The sequence below is a fragment of the Chenopodium quinoa genome, unplaced genomic scaffold (genome assembly GCF_001683475.1).
Source record: "Chenopodium quinoa cultivar QQ74 unplaced genomic scaffold, ASM168347v1, whole genome shotgun sequence".
NCBI classification, from domain to species: domain Eukaryota; kingdom Viridiplantae; phylum Streptophyta; class Magnoliopsida; order Caryophyllales; family Amaranthaceae; genus Chenopodium; species Chenopodium quinoa.
The window spans coordinates 3,095,954-3,116,735 of NW_018742817.1; the positions used below are offsets into that span (position 1 = coordinate 3,095,954).

At 38.2% G+C, this 20,782-nt stretch overlaps 1 protein-coding gene and 2 long non-coding RNA genes across 6 annotated transcripts; all 3 read left to right on the top strand.

Moving 5' to 3' along the window:
* The first annotated feature begins 5,259 nt into the window (after window positions 1–5,259).
* LOC110725961 lies at window positions 5,260–8,407 on the top strand. Its single transcript, XR_002512273.1, has 3 exons — window positions 5,260–6,870; window positions 6,986–7,192; window positions 8,009–8,407. It is a non-coding gene; the product is annotated as an uncharacterized LOC110725961 (long non-coding RNA).
* A 6,475-nt stretch (window positions 8,408–14,882) lies between these two features.
* Window positions 14,883–17,540, top strand: LOC110725962. 3 transcript variants are annotated; one of them, XR_002512276.1, is made up of 5 exons: window positions 14,883–15,181; window positions 16,085–16,182; window positions 16,536–16,935; window positions 17,012–17,178; window positions 17,265–17,540. It is a non-coding gene; the product is annotated as an uncharacterized LOC110725962 (long non-coding RNA). The 3 variants fall into 3 exon arrangements; XR_002512275.1 differs by lacking the exon at window positions 14,883–15,181 and adding an exon at window positions 15,834–16,006; XR_002512274.1 differs by lacking the exon at window positions 14,883–15,181 and having other exon boundaries at window positions 15,834–16,182.
* Window positions 17,541–17,592: 52 nt separating this feature from the next.
* LOC110725963 lies at window positions 17,593–20,253 on the top strand. Of its 2 annotated transcripts, none has more exons than XM_021905440.1 (8): window positions 17,593–18,296; window positions 18,410–18,586; window positions 18,680–19,013; window positions 19,104–19,208; window positions 19,326–19,391; window positions 19,503–19,569; window positions 19,681–19,746; window positions 19,960–20,253. In XM_021905440.1, exons 1-6 carry the CDS (start codon window positions 18,294–18,296, stop codon window positions 19,538–19,540), a joined length of 723 nt encoding a protein of 240 aa, XP_021761132.1. In that variant the 5' UTR covers window positions 17,593–18,293; the 3' UTR covers window positions 19,541–19,569; window positions 19,681–19,746; window positions 19,960–20,253. The 2 variants fall into 2 exon arrangements, with proteins under 2 accessions (XP_021761132.1, XP_021761131.1); XM_021905439.1 differs by having other exon boundaries at window positions 19,503–19,544.
* The last annotated feature ends 529 nt before the right edge of the window (window positions 20,254–20,782 follow it).

The following is a 20,782-nucleotide window of genomic DNA, read 5'->3' on the forward strand; positions in this document are numbered from 1 at the left end:
TGAAAACTCCCGCGTCACGGCAACAGTCCACCGTGTCACAGGAAACTTTCCCGTCTGACAATGGGGTTCCCCGTGACACGGGACACCTGCCGTGACACGGGGGTTTCCGTGTCCTTTTCGCGTAAACCCTTAACGTGTTTTCTTTCCCGTTCAGCATATATTTCCCGCATCACACAAAAGTACATCGTGTCACGGGAATGTTTCCCGTCTGACGGTGGGATTTCCCGTGTCACGGTACACTTTGCCATGTCAGTGTATACTCTTTTAGGGTTTTTATCATTTTAGGGTTCCGTGTGTTCCCTCAGCACATTTTTTCTATAAATTACCCCTCATTTCTGATGTATGGGGCATGAATTAATTCTCTATTTTTCTCTCTTATATTCTATAGCCTAAACACTAGCCTACCCTTCTTCTTTCAAAATTCCTTCTTCAAGCACTCCTAGGAGTCCATACTTTACTCGCGATTCTGTCCTTAAGCCAAGGCGTGAAAGGTAGAACTGTTTGAGGGTTTGGCCCCAAATCAATTCTATTTAATTTAATTATTGTTTTATTATTATTTCCTTGAAGTTACTAATTCGTTTATTGTTTTGTAGTTGCAAACAAACAGAATCAAAGTAAGAATTATGTTCCTTTTATTTCTATTATTTTTCTAACGATTTTGTGTTGTTAGAATTATTGTTAAATTTCTTCAAATATTAATGTTTATTCTATTATTTTTATGATCACCACATTGCATGTTTAAAGGGAATATGTAATTGAAAATCACGCCTAATAAGATAATTTGGACGACCGGTTTAGGTTCCTTTTTAATCTTGTTGTTTAAATCAAGTGATCACAAATATTTTAGAATTATGTGTTGCATTAATATTCAACCAATTTAGCTAAATAATAGTTTGGAGAAAATTGAATATTTTGTTTGTATGCCTTTGAGATCGCAGGAATCACTTTTCACTATAAGAATCGAGTAGAGGCCAATACGGGCGGATGTGACTCCATGACTCACTTCGTACCATCATTCCCGATCCTCCTTTCGTGGTTCCGAACCATATGGAGTTAGTAATCTCATGGATTATGAATGAGGTGTAACCTTCACGGGTCAATCGTTGTTGCCTATCGTTGTCCCTTTATTCGTGGTTGCCTTAAATGATCCGTGAATGGTTTACAAGTTCCTTAAAAACTTGTTGGCGGCTCCCTACTTTCCTTGTCCCTAATCGTATTTTGTCAATTCCCACTTCCTAAGGGTGCCAAGCATATTCACACATGCTTCTAACGTAGGCGCAATTCGAACGACGCCTACAGTTAGCTACTAAATTATTAACTTAGCTTAATCATAAGTTTGGTGCAGTCGGATTATCTTTTGGGCGTCTTCTGTTGGAGCAGACGATCCCAAAATTATATTTAGATTAACAATGTTCTTAGCCGTCTGCCCATTGGGCAGGTGGTAGCTCGCAGAGTCTCAGTGTTGGCCGCCTAGATATCATACAGGCGGTACCCCAATGTTTCTTTTTAAAGATTTTGGTCCGCCTACACATTGTGCAGTTGGTACCATAATGGGTATGTAGGATCCACCAACACAGACGACATCCTTCATTGTTATGAGCTGGTTATTCTGCACTGTGTGCATCCGGTGCTCAAAATAAAGTAAATAAAGACAAGTACGAAAATGAAGGCAAAATTTCATTAACAAGTCAAAAAACTTTACAAAATTTCAGAAGTAATACTTCTTTAGATTATCTACATTCCAGGTTTGGGGCAGCCTTCTACCGTCTGGTGTTTCCAGGCGGTAGGTGCCTCCTCTTACTTCTTCATAGATTCGATAGGGGCCTTCCCAATTTGGGGTTAGTTTCTCTTGTTCATTCGCCCTACCGACTGCCTCCATTTTCTTCACACAAAGTCCCCAACTTTTAAAGGGCGCTTGTGTACTCTTTTGTTGTATGCTCGAGTCATTTTCAGACGGTAGATTTCATGACGTAAGGCAGCATTGCCCCTGCATTCTGGGAATGAATCCAATGTCAGGCGCATGGCCTCCTAGTTTGCCTCTTCATCATATAGCATAATTAATGCGAAGAGTCGGCTCATAGTGTTCAATGGGCAAGACAACTTCTGCCCCATACGCCATAAGGAATGGGGTCTCTCCAGTCGCCCCTTTTGCAGTTGTTCTGATGGCCCACAGGACGTGTGGTAATTCATCCGCCCATTGGCCGCCATCTCTCTCAACTTTCTTTTAATGCCGTCTGAGATTAACTTGTTGAAGGCTTCAACTTGGCCATTTGCTTGGGGAGTTGGAATCGGCCGACTGATGCAAAGTAATTGGAGATCCCCTGATCTCCTAACCAAGTCTTCAAGTGAGGGGTCTCAAACTGAGGACCAATGTCAAAAACCATAGACATAGGCACCCCAAAACGAGTATGATGTTCTTGTAGATGAAGGAAATCACGTCCTTAGTCTTGATATTTTTGACCGCCTCTGCCTCTACCCATTTGGTAAAGTAATCCATAGCCACTAAGATGTAGCGCTTGCCTCCTGGAGCAGTCGTATATGGACCCAAGATGTCCATGACCCATTTAGCAAATGGCACAGGACTATGGATGGTCATCAGGTCAGTGGTTGGACGATGGATCAACTTGCCAAAATTTTGACACTTGTCACATTTTTTTTTTACCATTTCCATACCATCCGACTCTAGGGTCGGCCAGAAGTAATGTCGCCTGGCCCTAACAGCTAAAGACCTGTCGCCTACATGAGAGGCGCAGAATCCGGCATGTAATTCTTCGAGGATTTCTTGCCCCTTTTCTAGGTCATACACTTCAAAAGAGGCTTCATGACACCTGCTTTGAAGAGCTCTCCTTGCTTTATCTTAAGTTTGCAGCTCGTTTTTTCAGCACGACCGCCTCCTGGGGTGAAATTCGGGAGGGTGCCGTCTGTCAGATACGCCCGGATGTTATCCATCCAGGTGGAGCTTCGGTCAAGTACTCTAATGGGGTCTTCATTAGATATACTTCTCTTTTTCCTTGACTTCCTAGAATATTGACCGAGGCGTTTTACAGGAGGCGAATGAGGCCAGTTTGGACAGAGCATCCGCCTGATTATTCTTTGATCTAGGCACTTGACTTAACTTAAAGTATTTAAGTGTCCCAGCTTCAGCCTTGACCTTCTGCAAATATTTGATCATAGCCGGATGGGTGGCTTCATAGACACCATTGTATTAGCTTACTACCAATTGGGAGTTAGAGCAGGCGTCAATTCTTGTTGCCCCTACCGCCTTGCACATCCGAATGCCGACTAACAAGGCTTCGTAATCGGCCTCATTATTTAAGGCCTGGAACATGAAACGTAGCGCATATTCATATTTGTCTCCCTCAGGAGACTAACAAATTACGCCTGCACCACAGCCGTTCATCGTGGAGCTCCCGTCCACATACACCTTCCAAACCTAATTGATATGATCCGGCTTAGCCGGCCTTGTCATTTAAACAATAAAGTCGACGAATGCTTGCTCCTTTATTGCCTTCCTTGGTTCGAAAGCGATTTCCAGTCCCTGTAGTTCAATAGCCCATTTGAGCATTCGTCCAGAAGATTCCAGGGTTGTCATTGGCCACTTGATCGGTTGGTCAGTATAGACCGTAACCGGATGCGCCAAGAAGTATGGTTTCAACTTCTTGACAGCCATGTAAAGGGTGAGACCAAAATTTTCAACCATGGGGTACCGAAGCTCTGCGTTTCTGAGGATGTGGCTAATAAAGTAGACCGAGAGCTGGATGTCGTCTCTTTCAGCTAAGAGTACAGTACTGAGGGCATGATCTGAAACTGCCAAATACATATAGAGCACTTCTTTGGGCAAGGGACTGACCAACCTTGGCAAAGAGTGCAGATGCGTTTTCAGCTTTTGGAGGCGGCTTCAGCATCCTTCCCCGATTCAAATCTAGTCTTCTTCCTGATCTCCTGAAAGAACTAGAGGCACTTTTCACCTGACCGACTGAGAAATCTTCCCAGAGCTGCCAGAAAACCAGTTAGTTGTTGAACTTCCTTTACAGAACAGAACGACTGCATGTCGATTACCGGTTGTATTTTTTTAGGGTTGGCCTCAATCCCCCTTTGGTCAATCAGGAATCCGAGAAACTTCCCAGACTCAACACCAAAGACACACTTTTTTAGATTAAGCATGACCTTGTGCCGCCTGAGTGTGGTGAATGTTTCTCAGATATCAGACAGCTGATCCGCCTGTTGTTTGGATTTAACTATCATATCATCAATGTATGCCTCTACGTTCATCCCAATTTGATTAATGAAGACCGTATTAATCATTCGTTGGAAAGTAGCAGGCACATTCTTCAAACCAAATGGCATCACATTGTAATAGAATAACCCCTGATCAGTGACGAATGCCGTCTTTTCTTAATCCTTTTTCCACATGGGAATCTGATGAAAGCCTGAATAGGCGTCCATAAAACTCATCAGGGCATGTTGAACTGTCGAGTCGACCAGACTGTCGATCTTTGGAAGTGGATAACTATCCTTCGGACATGTTCTGTTCAAGTCAGTGTAATCTACACACATGCGCCAGGTACTATTCGGCTTCTTTACAAGCACAACATTCACAACCCAGTCAGGTTAGCTACATGGCTGAATGAACCCAGTGTCTAACGGCTTTTTAACTTCGGCGGCTGCCACTTGACTTTTTTCCTCGCCATGGTTTCTTTTCTTTTGCCGAATGAGCTTCTTTTTGGGATCCACAGCGAGTTTGTGGACATCAAGATCCGAGCTGAAGCCTGACATCTCTTCCACTTCAAAGGCAAAAATGTCTTGTGCCCAACTTAGAAAAAATGTCTTTTTGGGATCCGTAGCGAGTTTGTGGACAGTTGGTGCAAACTTGTGCCCAACTAAGTAAAAGCAGCCGTCCCTACCTTAACAGTTCGCTCTGGACAATTGTCGTCAAGAGGAATATCAGTATGCTCACCAGCCGGCTGGGGACGGAGGTCATCTGACCGCTCCCCGGTCAATGATTGCTATTGCTTTTCTTTTTTCACTAGTAGAAAAAATACTATTTGTAACGCTCTATTTATAACTAGCATAAACTGTGTTAGTTACTACAAGGGTATTCGTAACTGACATTGTTAGTGCGGGTTACAAATAAATTAGTATTAGTAACTGGCATATCCAAGATTAGTTACAAAAAGTAGTTCAAAGATAGAATGACCAACTATTAGTAATGGACATAGAAAAAGCTAGTTACAACTAATAGGTCAAATTTGTTGACTATATTAATTATAATGGACTTTATTAAGGTTAGTTACAATTGCTATTATGCACAACACTCATTTTACTTGTATTCTTTATTCTATTTTATTTTTTTAAGAAAGTACTTCTAGTCTTCCTTCCTCCTAATCAAACTTACCCCTAATTTTCACAGAACAACCTCAATTTTCCTTCGAAAAACCTCAATTTTCCTTCAAAAAAACCTCTAAAATTCCTCATTTTTTCATAGAGCAACATGCGCTCTCTGCTTCTGCAGTCATGCATTTTGGAATCGTCCTAATTGTCGGATGATGATGAGAAATTGCAGCGCAAGCCCCATTTTGTCGGGGAGGCTATCGGAGGGTGGTTGTCGCGATTAAAGAACATTTATTAGAGCGCGCAGTTTTTCGTTTTCCCCCATTTTAAGGTTCGTCTTTTCCTCCTATTCTTCTTCCTTTTTGTTTGGTTTAGCTAGATTTAACTAATTGACTCTAGTGTTTTCGGATTCACCTACATTTTCTGCTTCGTTATTGAGTTCATTATGTTTTTGTTGATTTTCGTTGTGTATTGTTTACTCAAATGAGGTTGTACTGCATGTGATTTTAATTTGTTTTTGTTTTTAATGTTTTTTGATTGATTGGGGTTTTCTGGTTTTTCGTCATTGATTTTAGTTGTTAATTTAGGTGTTTTTGGCTGTTAAGTGCGTGTAAATATTAAAGCAATGGGTATAATTATTATTTATTAAAGTTATGTATGATTATCATATTATATATTACAACAATTTGTTGCTGAAAGTTTGGTTTTCACCCTAAATTTTGTTTTTTTGTTGTATTTTTGCTGGGATGAGGTTTGATGTATACTATTTTAGTTAGATTTTGGGAAATTGTCATATTAATTTTGTAAATTGATTGATTTTGTGATTAAATTTGATGGTGAATATATGAATTATGATGTTTTTTGTGTTGATTTTTCTGGGTTTGTCCCGCCTTTTGATGGTGTATATATGAATTATGATGTGTTTTTTTGTTGAATTTTCTAGGTTTGTCCCTTTGAGGTAGGCTTATGCTGTGCAATTATTAAAATTTGCTAACAACAATTATCAATATCTTGTCATAATACAGAAATGTATTCGCTTATAGTTCCATTCTCGGAAACTTATCAATACACCTCATTTCATTTTGAACATAAAAAAATTAATTAAGAAAATCATGAAGACCACTAATAAAACGGGAGAAGTATACATGTAATTGTGGCTATGCATCAGCATTAATAGGTTGGCATTTTAGATTGTATAGTAATGAATTATTGTTGTTTTAGTGGCGTGTAGAAGTAGCTAGTTTTGTTAGATAAAAGCTTTACAGTTATAGTAAGTCAAAGATAATATTCTCAAGATAAATTATTGCACCATTTTATATTGATAAGTACCTCACCAATCTTAGCTTAGTATCCTCTTTTCTATTGGCTGGATGAATGATAGAAGCTAAGACTTTATCCTAACTATTATATTAGCATGTGTTAATGAGACCAGCTGCTCAAGATAGATCCTCGTAACAGGCCTATTTGGCTTGCTACCATTGTAGGGGAGGCTATCGGAGGGTGGTTGTCGCAGGGAGCTGATTCCTCTCAGAAGTTAAGGTATGGTTCAATGTATCCCTTGTAATTATGATTTGTTTTGGAGAATGAACAATAAAGAAACAATATATACTACTAAAATGTTGCTGACATTGGGAAATCATGCCGGAAAGATTAGATTGTCTGCAATGAAACTAGGCGGGGTTTTATGACTTTCCGGTTGCAAACTCGTTCATGTTAAACTGGAATTAAAGGAGTTGATCTACATTTGAGATGATGGGTTGCGATATTTTCGAGCTGATAAATTGAAGCTTATAATTCTTAAATCGGTGTCTTGTTGAACAATTTGCTGGGCTGAAAGATTCGGTATGGCTCTTCAATTCAGGTAAAATCTTTGATTATGATTTATAGTGTCTTTTTTTTTAAATACTTCTATGAGAAATTTTACAATTTTAATTATCACTATTTTAAGGGATTCAAAATTAATGAATATGAACAAGCTTCTAATTTGAAGATTTTAGTGCTTGTGACTGGAAATGTTAGTTTTTGAAGAATTTTAAGCCAAAATTTGAGTTTATTTAGAAATTTTTGCTTGTGCTAGGGTTGCAAATTTGTGATTAAATCCTATCTAGAGTTTGAGACACCCTATTGTCAAAAAAAAAGAAAAAAAAAAAGAAAGAGTTTGAGACACCCTACTTGAAAACTCAATTTATCTATTTTATAGATAATTTTCATCTGATAAATTCTCAGGAAAATTTTCGACCACCTAACTGATTAGAATTCATAAATATTGATAGTTCTTGGTTCTTGTGAAACAAATTTTGCTACTAGTTTCTTAAAATGTAGGAATTGGACAATCCATACAAAATATGAGCTTGGAGCCATTCATATCTCTGTACTCAGATCTCTCATATATGTAGTACATTGATGCTAATTTTAATAACTTTAGTGAAACTTATCTTATTTATCTTATGGAAAACTTTGATATTTGAAAAATAAAAGTCGAGAAACATGAGTGCATAAATAAAGCTCATATGGCGAATAATTTCAAGTATTGACATATAATACAAATTTAGTGTTTTTAATCTAAATTAGCCTGTATCAATATTGCTGAATTTTCCTTGCATGACTGTTTTACTGCCCTCTTAACAAGGCAATGCTGACTGTATTTTGCTTGATTTTCTTATTCCGTTTCTTTTAGATCATCTATCGTAATTCTTACCCTGGACGGGCATGAGATCGCCAAGGAGTACCAGTAGGCGACCTCTCCGACAGGTCTATCGGCACCGCCTGGTTGAACATGTGTCGAGGCGGGTGAGCATGGCCGGCAAAGTTATCCGAGGAGTGCTGGATAGCCACTCTCTCACCGAGGTACACCATAGCCTCGTACGTCCCCTGGAAGTAGTGACCCTCGATAGTGTACTGCGCCAGCGCAGGAACATCCAGATCGGCCCATGGCCGATACACCACATCAGGCTCCTACAAAACATGTCTGTGAGATAGAAGCCTAGGGCTTTACACTTGTGAGGGTGTATTAGGATTTGAATTCCTAACTGTTTGGGGGACCTTGAATTAGAATTGATCTAGTCATCACGCTTTTTTATAAGAAACAAGTAAGGAGTCGCCAATGAGTTTTAGGAAAACTCATAAACCCCGTTCATGCCTTTCTCCCATGTGGAGTTCATGGGATAATTAGCACAAATCGTAAGTTTACCCATGCCTAAATTGGTCTACATAAACCAGAAATGAGTTCGGGAGCGAGGATATTAAAATAACGTTCCTTTTAGGGAGGAATCACTATTCTAGCTCTAGTGCGGCCTCTACTAGCTCTTCCTTTTTCACACTTTCATCACCAAACAATAAATGAAACGCGATACCTAAAACTAAGTTAGTTGATTTTATTTTCACGCATTAATCATGTAGGAATTACATTGCAAAAGTCGTTATTTTTTTAATAAATATTCGTGAAAGAACAATAAATAAACAATATTCGCCTTGTCTTAAGTGATAAAACAACAATTAATTATTAAAATTCTAGTATTGATTAATGAAAGAGTACTATATGAATTAATTAATTAAAAGTTTATTTAAAGTGATCTAACAACACTAATTAATCAATTAAAGTTATTTAAACAATAAAAGAAAAGTGATTTATCTAAGTGCTCAGGAAACTAACCGTTCTTCTTTTATGCTAAATCTCCGTCTTATGCGTTTATGGTCTTTCTTTCTTCTTCGTACCTTCAAGAGCTTCAATGGATGGATTAGGGTTGAAGAGTAGTTGGGAAGAACGAGGGAAAACTAGTATGATATTAAGAAGGTTTGAGAGAGATTAGGGTTTTCAGAATTTAAGGTTTATTAGTATTTTGATTTTTTTGTGTGTTTAGTGCTGAATGAAGACCCCTATTTATAGGCGTAGGAATCTAGTTTTAGGATTTTAGAGCCGCGGCGTCAGGTGGCGCATGCAACTCTCTGAGTCGCGCACGCAACTTATTGAGTTGTGCTGGTTTGCGGTTTGCCTTATACGAAAACGCGTTTTTAAAACTTTCATAACTTTTGATTGCAAAGTCGGATTCAGGCGTGTGAGATATCATTGGAAAGCTCTAAATGTATACTTTCCAATTCCATTAGAATTAGGTTAAAATATTTTATTGATCAAAAGAAAAGGCCGTTGGAGTGCAAGGGTGTCGGTTTTAAGGCCCGGTTTAGTGTTTTGATCATAACTTCTTCATTTTAACTCAAAATTGGGCTTATAATGTACCGTTGGAAAGCTCTTTGAAAGGGCTATCCATCTGTATAGGCCTTACACAAGATTTGGATGTTTGGTTCATCTGTTTGGCTCGGTTTTTCAACAATGTAGGTTCCATTGGATCCAATCATTGTATTCGATGCATTTGGGCCCGTTATTAATCAAGTTTAAACATGTATGAACATGTTTTAGGCCTAAATAGTAATAGGACAAGGCTTTAAGATAAATTGATCTCAAATATGGGTTTAACTTACTTCATAATTCTTTTCATAGTCCATAAACACTTCAACTTTGATCTAGCATGAAGAATGAATTTTTGTAACATCATCGCACTTCCTTTCGGGACAAGAGGCCAAAAGTAGTGTCTAAAAAAGGCAATACAAAATACAAGCGTCCAAAAGAACATACCGAGAGGATCAAATCTTGGACACGGGGAGTAGCGGCCTCATTACTGATGCAACCTCCCCAACAGCCGCCAACGGGGAGCTCGCGAGGCGAAGGTCTCGCCGGCGACAGCGATAGAAAGTACTCGTAGAACCAAATCTACAAAAACAGAGGAAGATCAGCGAATGCTAATAAGAATCTAGAGCTAACTTTAAAAGGGGATAAAGTATACCTCTACAATTCTCCAAAAGCTGGAAAGTGCAATATCCCCGTGAATGCCGTGTGACGACATAAGTGTCGCAAGCCAAGCAAAAAATCAGCATAGGCCAAGCTGGCAGTCATAAGTCCCGACCATAAGTCCCGACCAGGTGAAGGTCGCGGAGAGCATGTAGGTAGCAGAGGAGTACTCGGCTACCCTTGTCAGGAGAAAAGGTCCCTGACAATAAAATGAGAACAAAGATGTGCACCCGCTGCTCACGGGTGGTCGCACCATCCTGAAAATCCATCACAAGAGTGGATCGGCGGATACCCCTGGAACTAAGTCGTGTCAGCTAAACCTCGGCATAAGCCTGAATAGTAATCAGACCCAACAACTCCTCGACCTCCGGAGAAAATACGGTGATCGCACCGTCAAACGGTAGCGCAGCAGAACGAAACTCCAGTCCCGAAATAAGACTAAAGTCAGCAGGGGTGACAGTCATCTCGCCCCAAGGAAAGTGAAAAGTGTTGGTGGTGTCCCAGAAGAACTCCACCAAAACTCCACCAAACTGCTGCATGAGGTCCACAACCATATTACGTGGCCACACACTCTGTCGCCGCACCAGGATGTAGTTTTATTCCGCATTGAACTTGAAGTATTTTCTAATGTTTTTGGACTATTTTCTTATAAATAGGGTCCTTGGACCTCCGTTTTTTATAGCCAGAATTCTCTAATTCTTCTCTCTCTAAGCTAAAGCTTATTCTCTCTTCCTCTTTCTAGCTTAACCTTTTACAAACACAATTTCGCACTCATTAGCACAAGACACACCTATCTAAGTTCGAAATTGCCTTCGCCCCAGACGTGAAAGGTTTGATATTTATGAGGGTTTGGTCCCAAATCCCTATTTCAATTATTTAATTTAATTGTTTTGTTTATTCTTTTCCTTGAAGTTACTAACGCATGTATTTTGTTATTAGAAAGAGGTACGACGCATCGAAGTAAGTACTTTAATTGTTTTATTATTATAGAAATCATGCTTATATTGTTTTATTGATTTCTAGAATTCATGTTAGGATGTTTTATTGCTTCCTAGTATCATGTTTAGAGTAATAGTTAAGTTTCTAATATCAATTATGATTTCTATGATGCTTCCTATTTATTTCTTAATATCATGTTAGGGCTAAAGCTTTGATCTTTGATGTTTAGTGACATGCCAAGGTTTGTTATTAATCTTGTTAGTATCATGCCTAGGATCTTGCTATTATTATGCTTTAGCGTTGATATGATTATGGTCATGATTATTTTAATTATGATTGTTATTTTGATTATAATTATTACGATTATTATTATGTTGCTAGATGCTTATTATTGTTATTTCTTGATCACACCTATATGCATGTTTAAAGGGAATTTGTACTTGTAATTACGCTTAATAAGATAATTAATAATCTTATTTAGGGTAATATTATTATAATTCAAGTGATTACCAATAATAGTTTTATTAGTGCATTAATATTCAACCAACATAGATTACATAGGTTTAGGGTTAACCTAATGATTGCATGTTAGTCAGAAAGCGCACATGAATACAAGTAGAATAAAGTAGAGGCCTATTATTAGGGCAGATTTAATCTCTTTTAGGTTGGATTTGTACCTTCATCCCCGAACTTCCATTCATGGTTCCAGACTTATTGGAGCTGGATCGTTAAGGGGTGTAACCTTCACACTGTGAACGGTTTACAAGTTCCTAAAACTTAATTGGCGACTCTTTTGCTCTAGCTTCTTTCCCTTTGGACGCCACCATGCTTAAGTGTATGATCACAGTGGGGTTCAAGTTTGGGATAATGCTTGAAATATTCCCTACACAAGGGTTTGACCTTCATTTTTTTACTTTGGATTTCCTTGCTTTCTAGAGAGAAGTTGGAGCTTCTAGAGAGAGAAAGTTACTTCTTCCCGGATTCTTCGAGAGCTCCACTGCACATTCGAGTTTTTCCGTTCAAGACTTTGAGTTTTCTGGCCTTTCTTCAACCAAGACCTCCCAAGCACTCTTCAAGTTTTTCAACTTTCTACTAGGACGAAGGTAACCGAATACTCTTCCTTCTTTAATTTTCTTTTCAATTTTTGCTTTATTTTTCAAACATCCTGGATCAACACTCGGCCTCGTACATTTCTGCTCATGAGGCCGTCTGTTCGCCTGGGACTGAAGAATCTAGAATGGACGGGGACAGGTCCTCGTCTTTATGGAGTGGGTCCATTTCTAGTGCATAGCAACTCACCCCACCTACTCTTCTGTGTCCCTGCAGCCGAACATGTCGGGTACAAGGCAAACGCACGATCTCCATGCCACCAGAAATCCTGACGGCACTCTTGTTCAACCTTTGGCTTCCTATGGTCCGAATAACTCAGACATGGGAACTAACCCCTCAAACACAAACACATACACCACCACTACTATTGATGGTAGTGCGTGCTTGGTGGTCAAGGTAACTACCTCTTTTGAAGAGCGCCAGAATCAATTAGGCACCTCCACTTCTAGGAGGGGTTCGAGTGTAAACCGCGCTTTATTTGCTAACTCGATCCTTGGAGCGGACGAGTTACCAACTTCTTTGCCCCACTCTCCTCCCAGGATGGTTACAGGTCGATCTGAACAAGATCAGCTTGAGCAGTCATTATACCACCACCATATTCTATTTGGCAAAAATCGGCCACAGTCTTCGGTGACTGCTCAGGAAATATACCAAAATTAGTTGTGTGTTTCTACTGAAGCCGGGCGAACTCTTGCTCCCCCTTTCTCTCAAGCTCTTAGGTCGGCCAGGCTTAGGACTGGAATAGTGATTGTCGAACCCACTAACTCTCCCCGCCCCGTTCCATTTAGAAGTCATAGTTCTGGGGTTGGGGCAAAAGACAAGGGCAAAGCCCCTTTGGTGCCTTAAGAACCAGTGATGGTCAAGCCAAGGTAGGGCTCGGTCGGAGGAAGTTCCGCTGAGGCGGACGAGCTAGACAGGGTCTTATCTCAAGACTTTGGTTCAGCAAGGGACCCTGAACCTCAGCCGGCCGAACAGCAGGCTGAAAATGCTGCCGCCAAGGCAGAGAAGAAGAGAACAATTTCGGCAGCCCTTACGGCTGCATGATAGGGCACGTCGCCTTGGCGTACCTAAACAATAGGTTCTAGGAATGGGAAGAATTCCTCATGTTGGGTGAAGGTTTTACAATAACTCCCCCTCAAACCTCCGGCTCGATCGCCGCCTCGGATGATCCCAAGAAGATCTGCTGGGGCTTCAATGTATATAAGGCGGCCTTTGAAGTCGGCCTTCGCTTTCCTCTTCACCCATTCGTCTAAGAGCTGCTGGACGAATATTAGATAGCTTTGGTTACTTGGTGACCTGTCTTCGGATGGGCTTCACCCCCAACTTTCCCGTCTTCTACGCCATGCACAATATGACAAAGATGGAGGTGGACTCGGACTGGTGGTTTGTTCTGAGCACCCGGACGGAATACATGGTGACTTTGCTCAAGACGTGTAAGTGGTGCGACTAAAAGCATAGGTTCTACCTCATCTAGACGGGGAACCGGGAGTTCAACAAAAAGATCAACAAATTCAACTCCCCTCCCCTCCAACTTGGAAGAAGGTATCACCAGCCGCCCCGCCCCCGATTCACCCGGACCACGTCGATTAGCTTGACTATTTTAGGGTCAAGCGAGTATATAGAGAGGGGCGCCTGTAGACACCTAAAAATGTCTCCCCAAAACCAAAGCCGATGATGAACAACCTTTCACCGCCATTATTGGTCGGGTTGAGTATTTAATTTTTGGAGTGCTTAAATCCATATTTCCATTTCATAAATCAACCCAATTCCTATCCCATTTCCCCAAACCATAACTTATTTTCCTCTTTTCGTGCCTTAAAACCCAAAATAATTCATTTCGTGTCCTTTAAAATCATTCATTTCGTGTCCTTTTTATAAAAATGTTTATTTCCGTTTATTTTGATCCATAATCTGGGTCCAATGATTGAATAGTTGGATGGGGATTTAAAAGAGCTTTCCAACGATATATTATAAGCCCAAATCCGAGTTATAACGAATAAGTTATGGCCAAAATATTAAACCGAGCCCAAACCGAACCTAAACCCACCTTACCTACGACCCAATGATCATGTGGAGGGTCCAAATTATTTAATCCAATTCCTAAACCAATTAGGATTAATTGGAAGCATCTAAAAGTTTCTAAAATATCTTGATTATCCTTTTTGAAAAGATAAGATTAAAGAATTTGAAATTAAATAAAACACCTTTTTTGAAAATCCTAATTTCTATCCGAATTGAAAGACATTAAAGATAGACAGATATTATTTTCGTGCCCCATAGTTTTTATCCAAATTTTATATGGTTGGATAGACCTTGAAATTATCTTTCCAATGATATATTATAATATCAATTCCGAGCTATAACGAAAAAGATATGAATAAAATGTCAAACTCTATCCAAAACTGACACCGTCTCACTATTTTGTCCATATCTTTTATTCTACAAAATATTTTAATCTGATTTTAATTGGGTTAGAAAGTAGACTTCAAGAGCTTTCCAAAGATATCTTATTCATCTTATTCCAATTTCTGGATCAAAAGATATAATAAAAACAAAAACCGCAAAAACTGCTGTCTATCGCAAGAGTTTTATCCGATTCGAATTCTTATCTTTTCTTAATTCTTCGACCCCTCTTTTTTCTCTATAAATAGAGGTCATATCATCCCTTTTCCAATCATAAACAAGCTTGATCATCAAATCATTCTCTTCTCCCTCTTTAGCCTAAACACTAGCATCCCCATTCTTTTACTATTTCTTCCTTTAAGCACTCCAAGGAGTTCATACTTTACCTGAAATTCTATACTTAAATCAAGGTGTGAAAGGTAGAATTAACTGAGGGTTTGGACCAAATCAACTCTACTTTTTATTTAATTTAATTGTTTCAATTTGATTTTTTTTTTTTATTGAAGTTACTAATAGTTTATTCATGATGTAGCAATTTAAAGGAACGTGCAGAATGTGAGTAATTAATTAATTTAATTACTCTTATTTTATTTTCTTATTGCTAGTATCATGATTAGGTTATTTTATTATTTGATTTGACTAACGCTATTATTGTTAAATTGCTTCCAATATTAATGCTTATTCTAGTATTATTTTGATCACCATATTGCATGTTAAAGGGAATATGTAATTGAAAATCACGCCTAATAAGATAATTTAGACAACCGGTTTAGGTTCCTTTTTAATCTTGTTGTTTAATCAAGTGATCACAATATTTTAGAATTATGTGTTGCATTAATATTAAACCAATTTAGCATAATAATTGTTTGGAGCAAATTGAATCTTTGTTTGCATGCCTTTGAGATCACAGGAATCCCTTTTTACTATAAGAATCGAGTAGAGGCCAATACGGGCGAATGTGGCTCCATGACTCACTTCGTACCATCATCCCCGATCCTCCTTTCGTGGTTCCGAACCGTATGGAGTTAGTAATCTCATGGATTATGAATGGGGTGTAACCTTTACGGGTCAACCGTTGTTGCCTATCGTTGTCCCTTTATCGTGGTTGCCTTTTATGATCCGTGAACAGTTTACAAGTTCCTTAAAAACTTGTTGGCGGCTCCCTACTTTATTTGTCCCTAATCGTTGTCCCTAATCGTAATGTCAATTCCCACTTTCTATGAGTGCCAAGCATATTCACACATGCTTTAACGTAGGCGCACTTCGAACGACGCCTACAGCGCCGGGTATCTGTCATTGCACGGTGGATTCCTTTAGTGATCTGGCTAAGGGATTCTATCTTTATGTCCTCCTTTGGCCTGCTTAGGAATTATTCCCAAGGTTGACCTTCGCTGTACGCATTGTCCTTTTCTTTCTTTAAAAATTTTTCTAACTCCCAATGCTTTGTTATTTTCAAAGGAAGTCGCGGTCAAACTCAACCTAGTACAGAGGGGAGACATGGACATGAACGAGTTTGACATGGAGCGCTACAAGCTCAATATGAGGCGGAAAAACGGGTACAACTGCTCTCTTTGCCTTGAATATATTTTCTTTGTTTTTTTTGTCTGTCCGACTTGCTATACATTAGTGGACTTTGTTTTAACTTGAGTCGGCCTCTACACGTTTTCCACTTCTGGCCGAATGAATTTAGCTTGTTGGTCTCTTGCAATAACCCTACTCGAACAGCTAATATATTAGCTGACATTGCAACCTTGGCCGAGCAAACTAGAATTAAATAACCTTTGGTGCAATTCTACTCGGCCAGGTCCTTTAAGTACTTGTGCCGAATAAATTTGTGTTCATGCTTCTTTTCTTCAATGCTATTTGGACAGAGGTTTCTAACTAAACTCTTTCTTGTTTTTTCACTCAGTTATCCCTAGACATGCGAAGAAGCGGTCGGCGCCCGCTTTAAAGGATGATGAGTCGTCCAAGGCTCGCAAGGTTTCAGCGTCCAGAACGCCAGCGGCCAGGGCTAGGTTGTGGGTTGCATCGGTGCAACCTAAAGCTGGAACCTAGTGGGGACTCTAAGTCCTCGGAGCCACCTTCGTTCGAGGTGGCCCAAAATGAACCCGTCCGCAAGGACGGAGGGGATGTACCGACCCCGGACAACACAGTGGATCAGGACTCAGCTTTACATGTTGAGTTTTTGGGAACTAAGCCTTCTGGTTCCCAAACTGAAGGGGAGTTTCCCTCTCCGCTCAAGGCAGCAGAGCAGACTCAGCTGGCGCCTCCTCTAGAGGGGCGTCCGCGCTTTGCAAATCTCTCAGAAGGTACTTATACCTTTTCGTCCTTTTCCCTTCTGACTTTTTCTTTTCTTCAGAGTTCTAACTTGTTTTTATTTTGCAGAGACTTTTGAGGATTTGGACGTTTGTCCCCCTGGTTCTTCCTTAACTGGGGCCAAATGCAAGACCGTCCGGGACGCTATCTAAAAGGTCGTCCTGGTTGAGACTCAGGACAAATACTGGGGTATCCATGATGGGCACCTCGGTCCCATGATCAACAACTGTGATGAGGTAGTCTTTTAGCTTTTCAACCAATTTACTTGGCCAAATTTTTGTTATTTAGTTTTCCTTCACTAATTTTTTCGTTATGTACGCAGCTTCTCCTTAGGCTCTGCCTTCCGGGACTGGCGTCTGAGGCAAAGACGTGAGCTCGAGTTGGCCTGGACAGATCTCCATAAGCTGCAAGACGAGAATACCGGCTTGATGGCCATAGAGAGGGCTCGTCATCAAACGGTGATGAATGCTCCGTCCGAGAAAAATACTCGGCACGCTAAGGACATCGTCAAAATAGGTGATTGTAGACACCTAAATGTGTCCCCCCAAAACCAAACCCAGTGATGAATACCTTTCATGTCATTTGATTATCGAACAAAGCGAAAGTGTGAAAGTCTAGTGATGAGGATGCTTTTATTAAAATATCTCTTCTTTTTGTTTTTGAAAATTTTTATTTTCTTACTCTATTTTATGAAAAACGTGCATTTAAGTTTAGTTTGTTCCATAATAAGAGTCCAATAATGGTGCAGTTGGATGGGGTTTGAAAAGACCTTTCCAACGATATATTATAAGCCCAATTCCGATGAATAATGAGGAAGTTATGGCCAAAATACTAAACTTGGCCCAAATCGGATTTTACCTATACATAGGGTTAGGATCACTTCTTAAGATCATTTTACCACAACTTGATCAGAAGTTCTGTAATTGGGTATTGGATAGTTTTGAGGAGAGCAGTCAGAATTTTGAATTGCCAAAGAATGAAAAATTCAAGTTGAGGTAGAGGATGTGAGGGTTGTTTATGGCTTGCCTACAGGAGAAATTCCAATTGCTGAGGCAAAGTCTGATAAAGTAATTTACAGATTGTAAATGGATACATACATGATAAATTCAAGAACAATAGACCACCAAGTGAACATTTCATAACCAATTTTTTAGCAGTTGCTGTGAACTGCATGATGAATTGCATATCAAACAATCAATGTCACTTCAAGTTTCTTTTTTCAATGATGGACAAAGAAAAAATAAGAAATTTAAATTGGTGTTAGTATGTGTTTGATTCACTAATCAAAAGTCATGTTGATTGGAGAAAGCAGAAAGGAAAGGGGTTCTACAAAGGCCCTCTGCAATTTTTTATGGTAATAAATGGTTTTATACAATGTTCATTTATAATGTGAAACCTGATCATTCCTTTAATAATTAATGTTCATTTGTAATTTTAATAATGTTCATTTTCTGTTTTGCCTTGTAGCTGTTTTATTTTGATAGGGTTCAAAGGTTAGACAAAAGGCCTCCAAGAACATTCTCCATTATATCTGTTTGGAACAGACACATGGTTCTTGAGAGGTTGAAAATAGAGTATGAACTAGGGTTTGGTAGAGGTAAAATCTTACCTAGAATTGCTGTACAAGTGGAAGAAAGTCCAGAGGTAAAAAAAATGATCAATTATAATGACATAAACGTTCAGTTTATTTATAATAAATTTATTTTGGTAAGTCTTATAATTTGATTTACAATACAGGTTTTCATGAATGATTTTGTTAGCCTAGTGAAAGAGACAAGTACAAACCTTTCAAGACTTTCTGGAAAATTGATGAAGGCAAAGGAAATATTTCCAGAAAATCATTTGGTTAGAAAGGTTGATGAAGTTTTAGGAAGAATGGCTACAAGGGAGCAATCAACTCTAAGCCAAGATGAAGAGTTCTATGAATCAGAGGAGTTCCTAAATGCAATTGCTCAAATTGAAAAAGATCTCATGGAAGCAGCTAATTTTATCAAAACTACAAACTGGAAGGAGAATTATGATGTACGAAAAGCATTCACTTTACATTTAACTCCACCATCTCCAGCCATTGGTAAGTATAAACTAAATTCATTTTTAAGCATCATGTTATCACTTTTATTTAAAAATTTCTGTTTCCCTAACAAAATTTAGTTGAAAATAGGTACAGGTTCTACATCTACAACAAAGGCATTGATTCTTGAACCCCCAATTCAAGCATCTACTTCAGCATCAATTGGAAAGGCCGATGAAAAAAAATATATTCCAGGTTCAATATGTTCATAATTAATAGTTATAATGTTCATTTTCAAATTCCAACTATATTTTATCATAATTGTTTATTTTCAATATTTTAATTTCTAAAATAAATTGATATATTTTACAGAAGAAAAAAATGTAGCCTCTGGTACAAAAGAAGCTGAAAAGGCTGTGAAAGAAAGTTCAAATTCAGGTAAAAGATGTTCATATATATAAAGTGTAATGATCATTTACAATTATACTTCATCATAATTGTTCATTTTCAATATTTGAATTTCTAAAATAAATTAATCTTATTTTACAGGAGAAAAAAAATGTAGTCTCTGCTACAAAAACATCTGAAAAGGTTGTTGAAGAAAGTTCAGCCTCAAGTAAAAGATGTTAATATATAATAAATATAATGATCATTTATAGTTGTATTTAATCATAATTGTTCATTTTCAATATTTGAATTTATAAAATAAATTGTTCATATTGTGCAGAAGAAAGAAACGTAGCCTCTGGTACAAAAACAGCAGAAAAGGCTAATGAAGGAAGTTCAGCTTCAGGTAAAAGATGTTCATATACTTCCTCCGGTCCAAATTACTCGCAACTTTGGAATATTTTATATCTCACAAATAATACCCCAAAGTTGCGAGTAATTTGGACCAGAGGTAGTATAATAATTATAATGATCATTTACAAATACTTAAATGTATTTTCAGTGAAACTAAACAAAATAGTAAATTGTTCATTTCTAACAAAAAATATTTATTTTTTAGGTGATCCACAGAAGGGTTATTCTACAACACCTCCTCATGGTATTGATTTGGAATTGAGCACAGGAGGAAAAAATGAAGAATCTGAAAAAGACAAACAAGGAGGACAGGGGTAATATGAATACCTCACCATAAACTTCAAGATGTATTCAGTGGCTATGTATCTTTAAAATAATTTAAATTTGTAATTAGTAAGACTGGTCTTTTATTTTACTAGGAAGAAGTACTGTTTATTTTTCTAAGAACAATTTGTGTTATGGTAATTTATTTTGCTAAGAACAATTTGTGTTATGGTAATTTATTTTGCTAAGAACAATTTGTGTTATGGTAATTTATTTTGCTAACAATTAGTATTATGTATAATTGTTGTATTATAATTATGTAATTAAAGTTTTTAAAAATTCCAACATAAGAATGTTTAGAAATGATGGTTATATTCAAAAGGTTATTGAGAATGAACATATGATAATGTATGATTGTTCATTTCTATACCTACTAACTACCTTTGATGTTTCAGAGAAAACAAGGAAAAAGATTCATCAACAAAACTCATGGACAGGTAAACAATTATAAATAGTAATGAACATTTTTAGATAAGTAAATATTCATTTGTTCTCAATGTTAAATAACAATGAACATTTTTTGATAACTAAATGTTCATTTTTGTTGTTTGATATGATCAGGAATGATGAAAAGAAAAAATCAATTGCAGAAAAGAGTAAAAAGACTGGAAAGGAGAAAGTTGAAAGGTATAATTTATAATTTATTTATATACATTTAAATGTTCATTTAATGTTCTTAATATAACTATACTACATTTATTGAA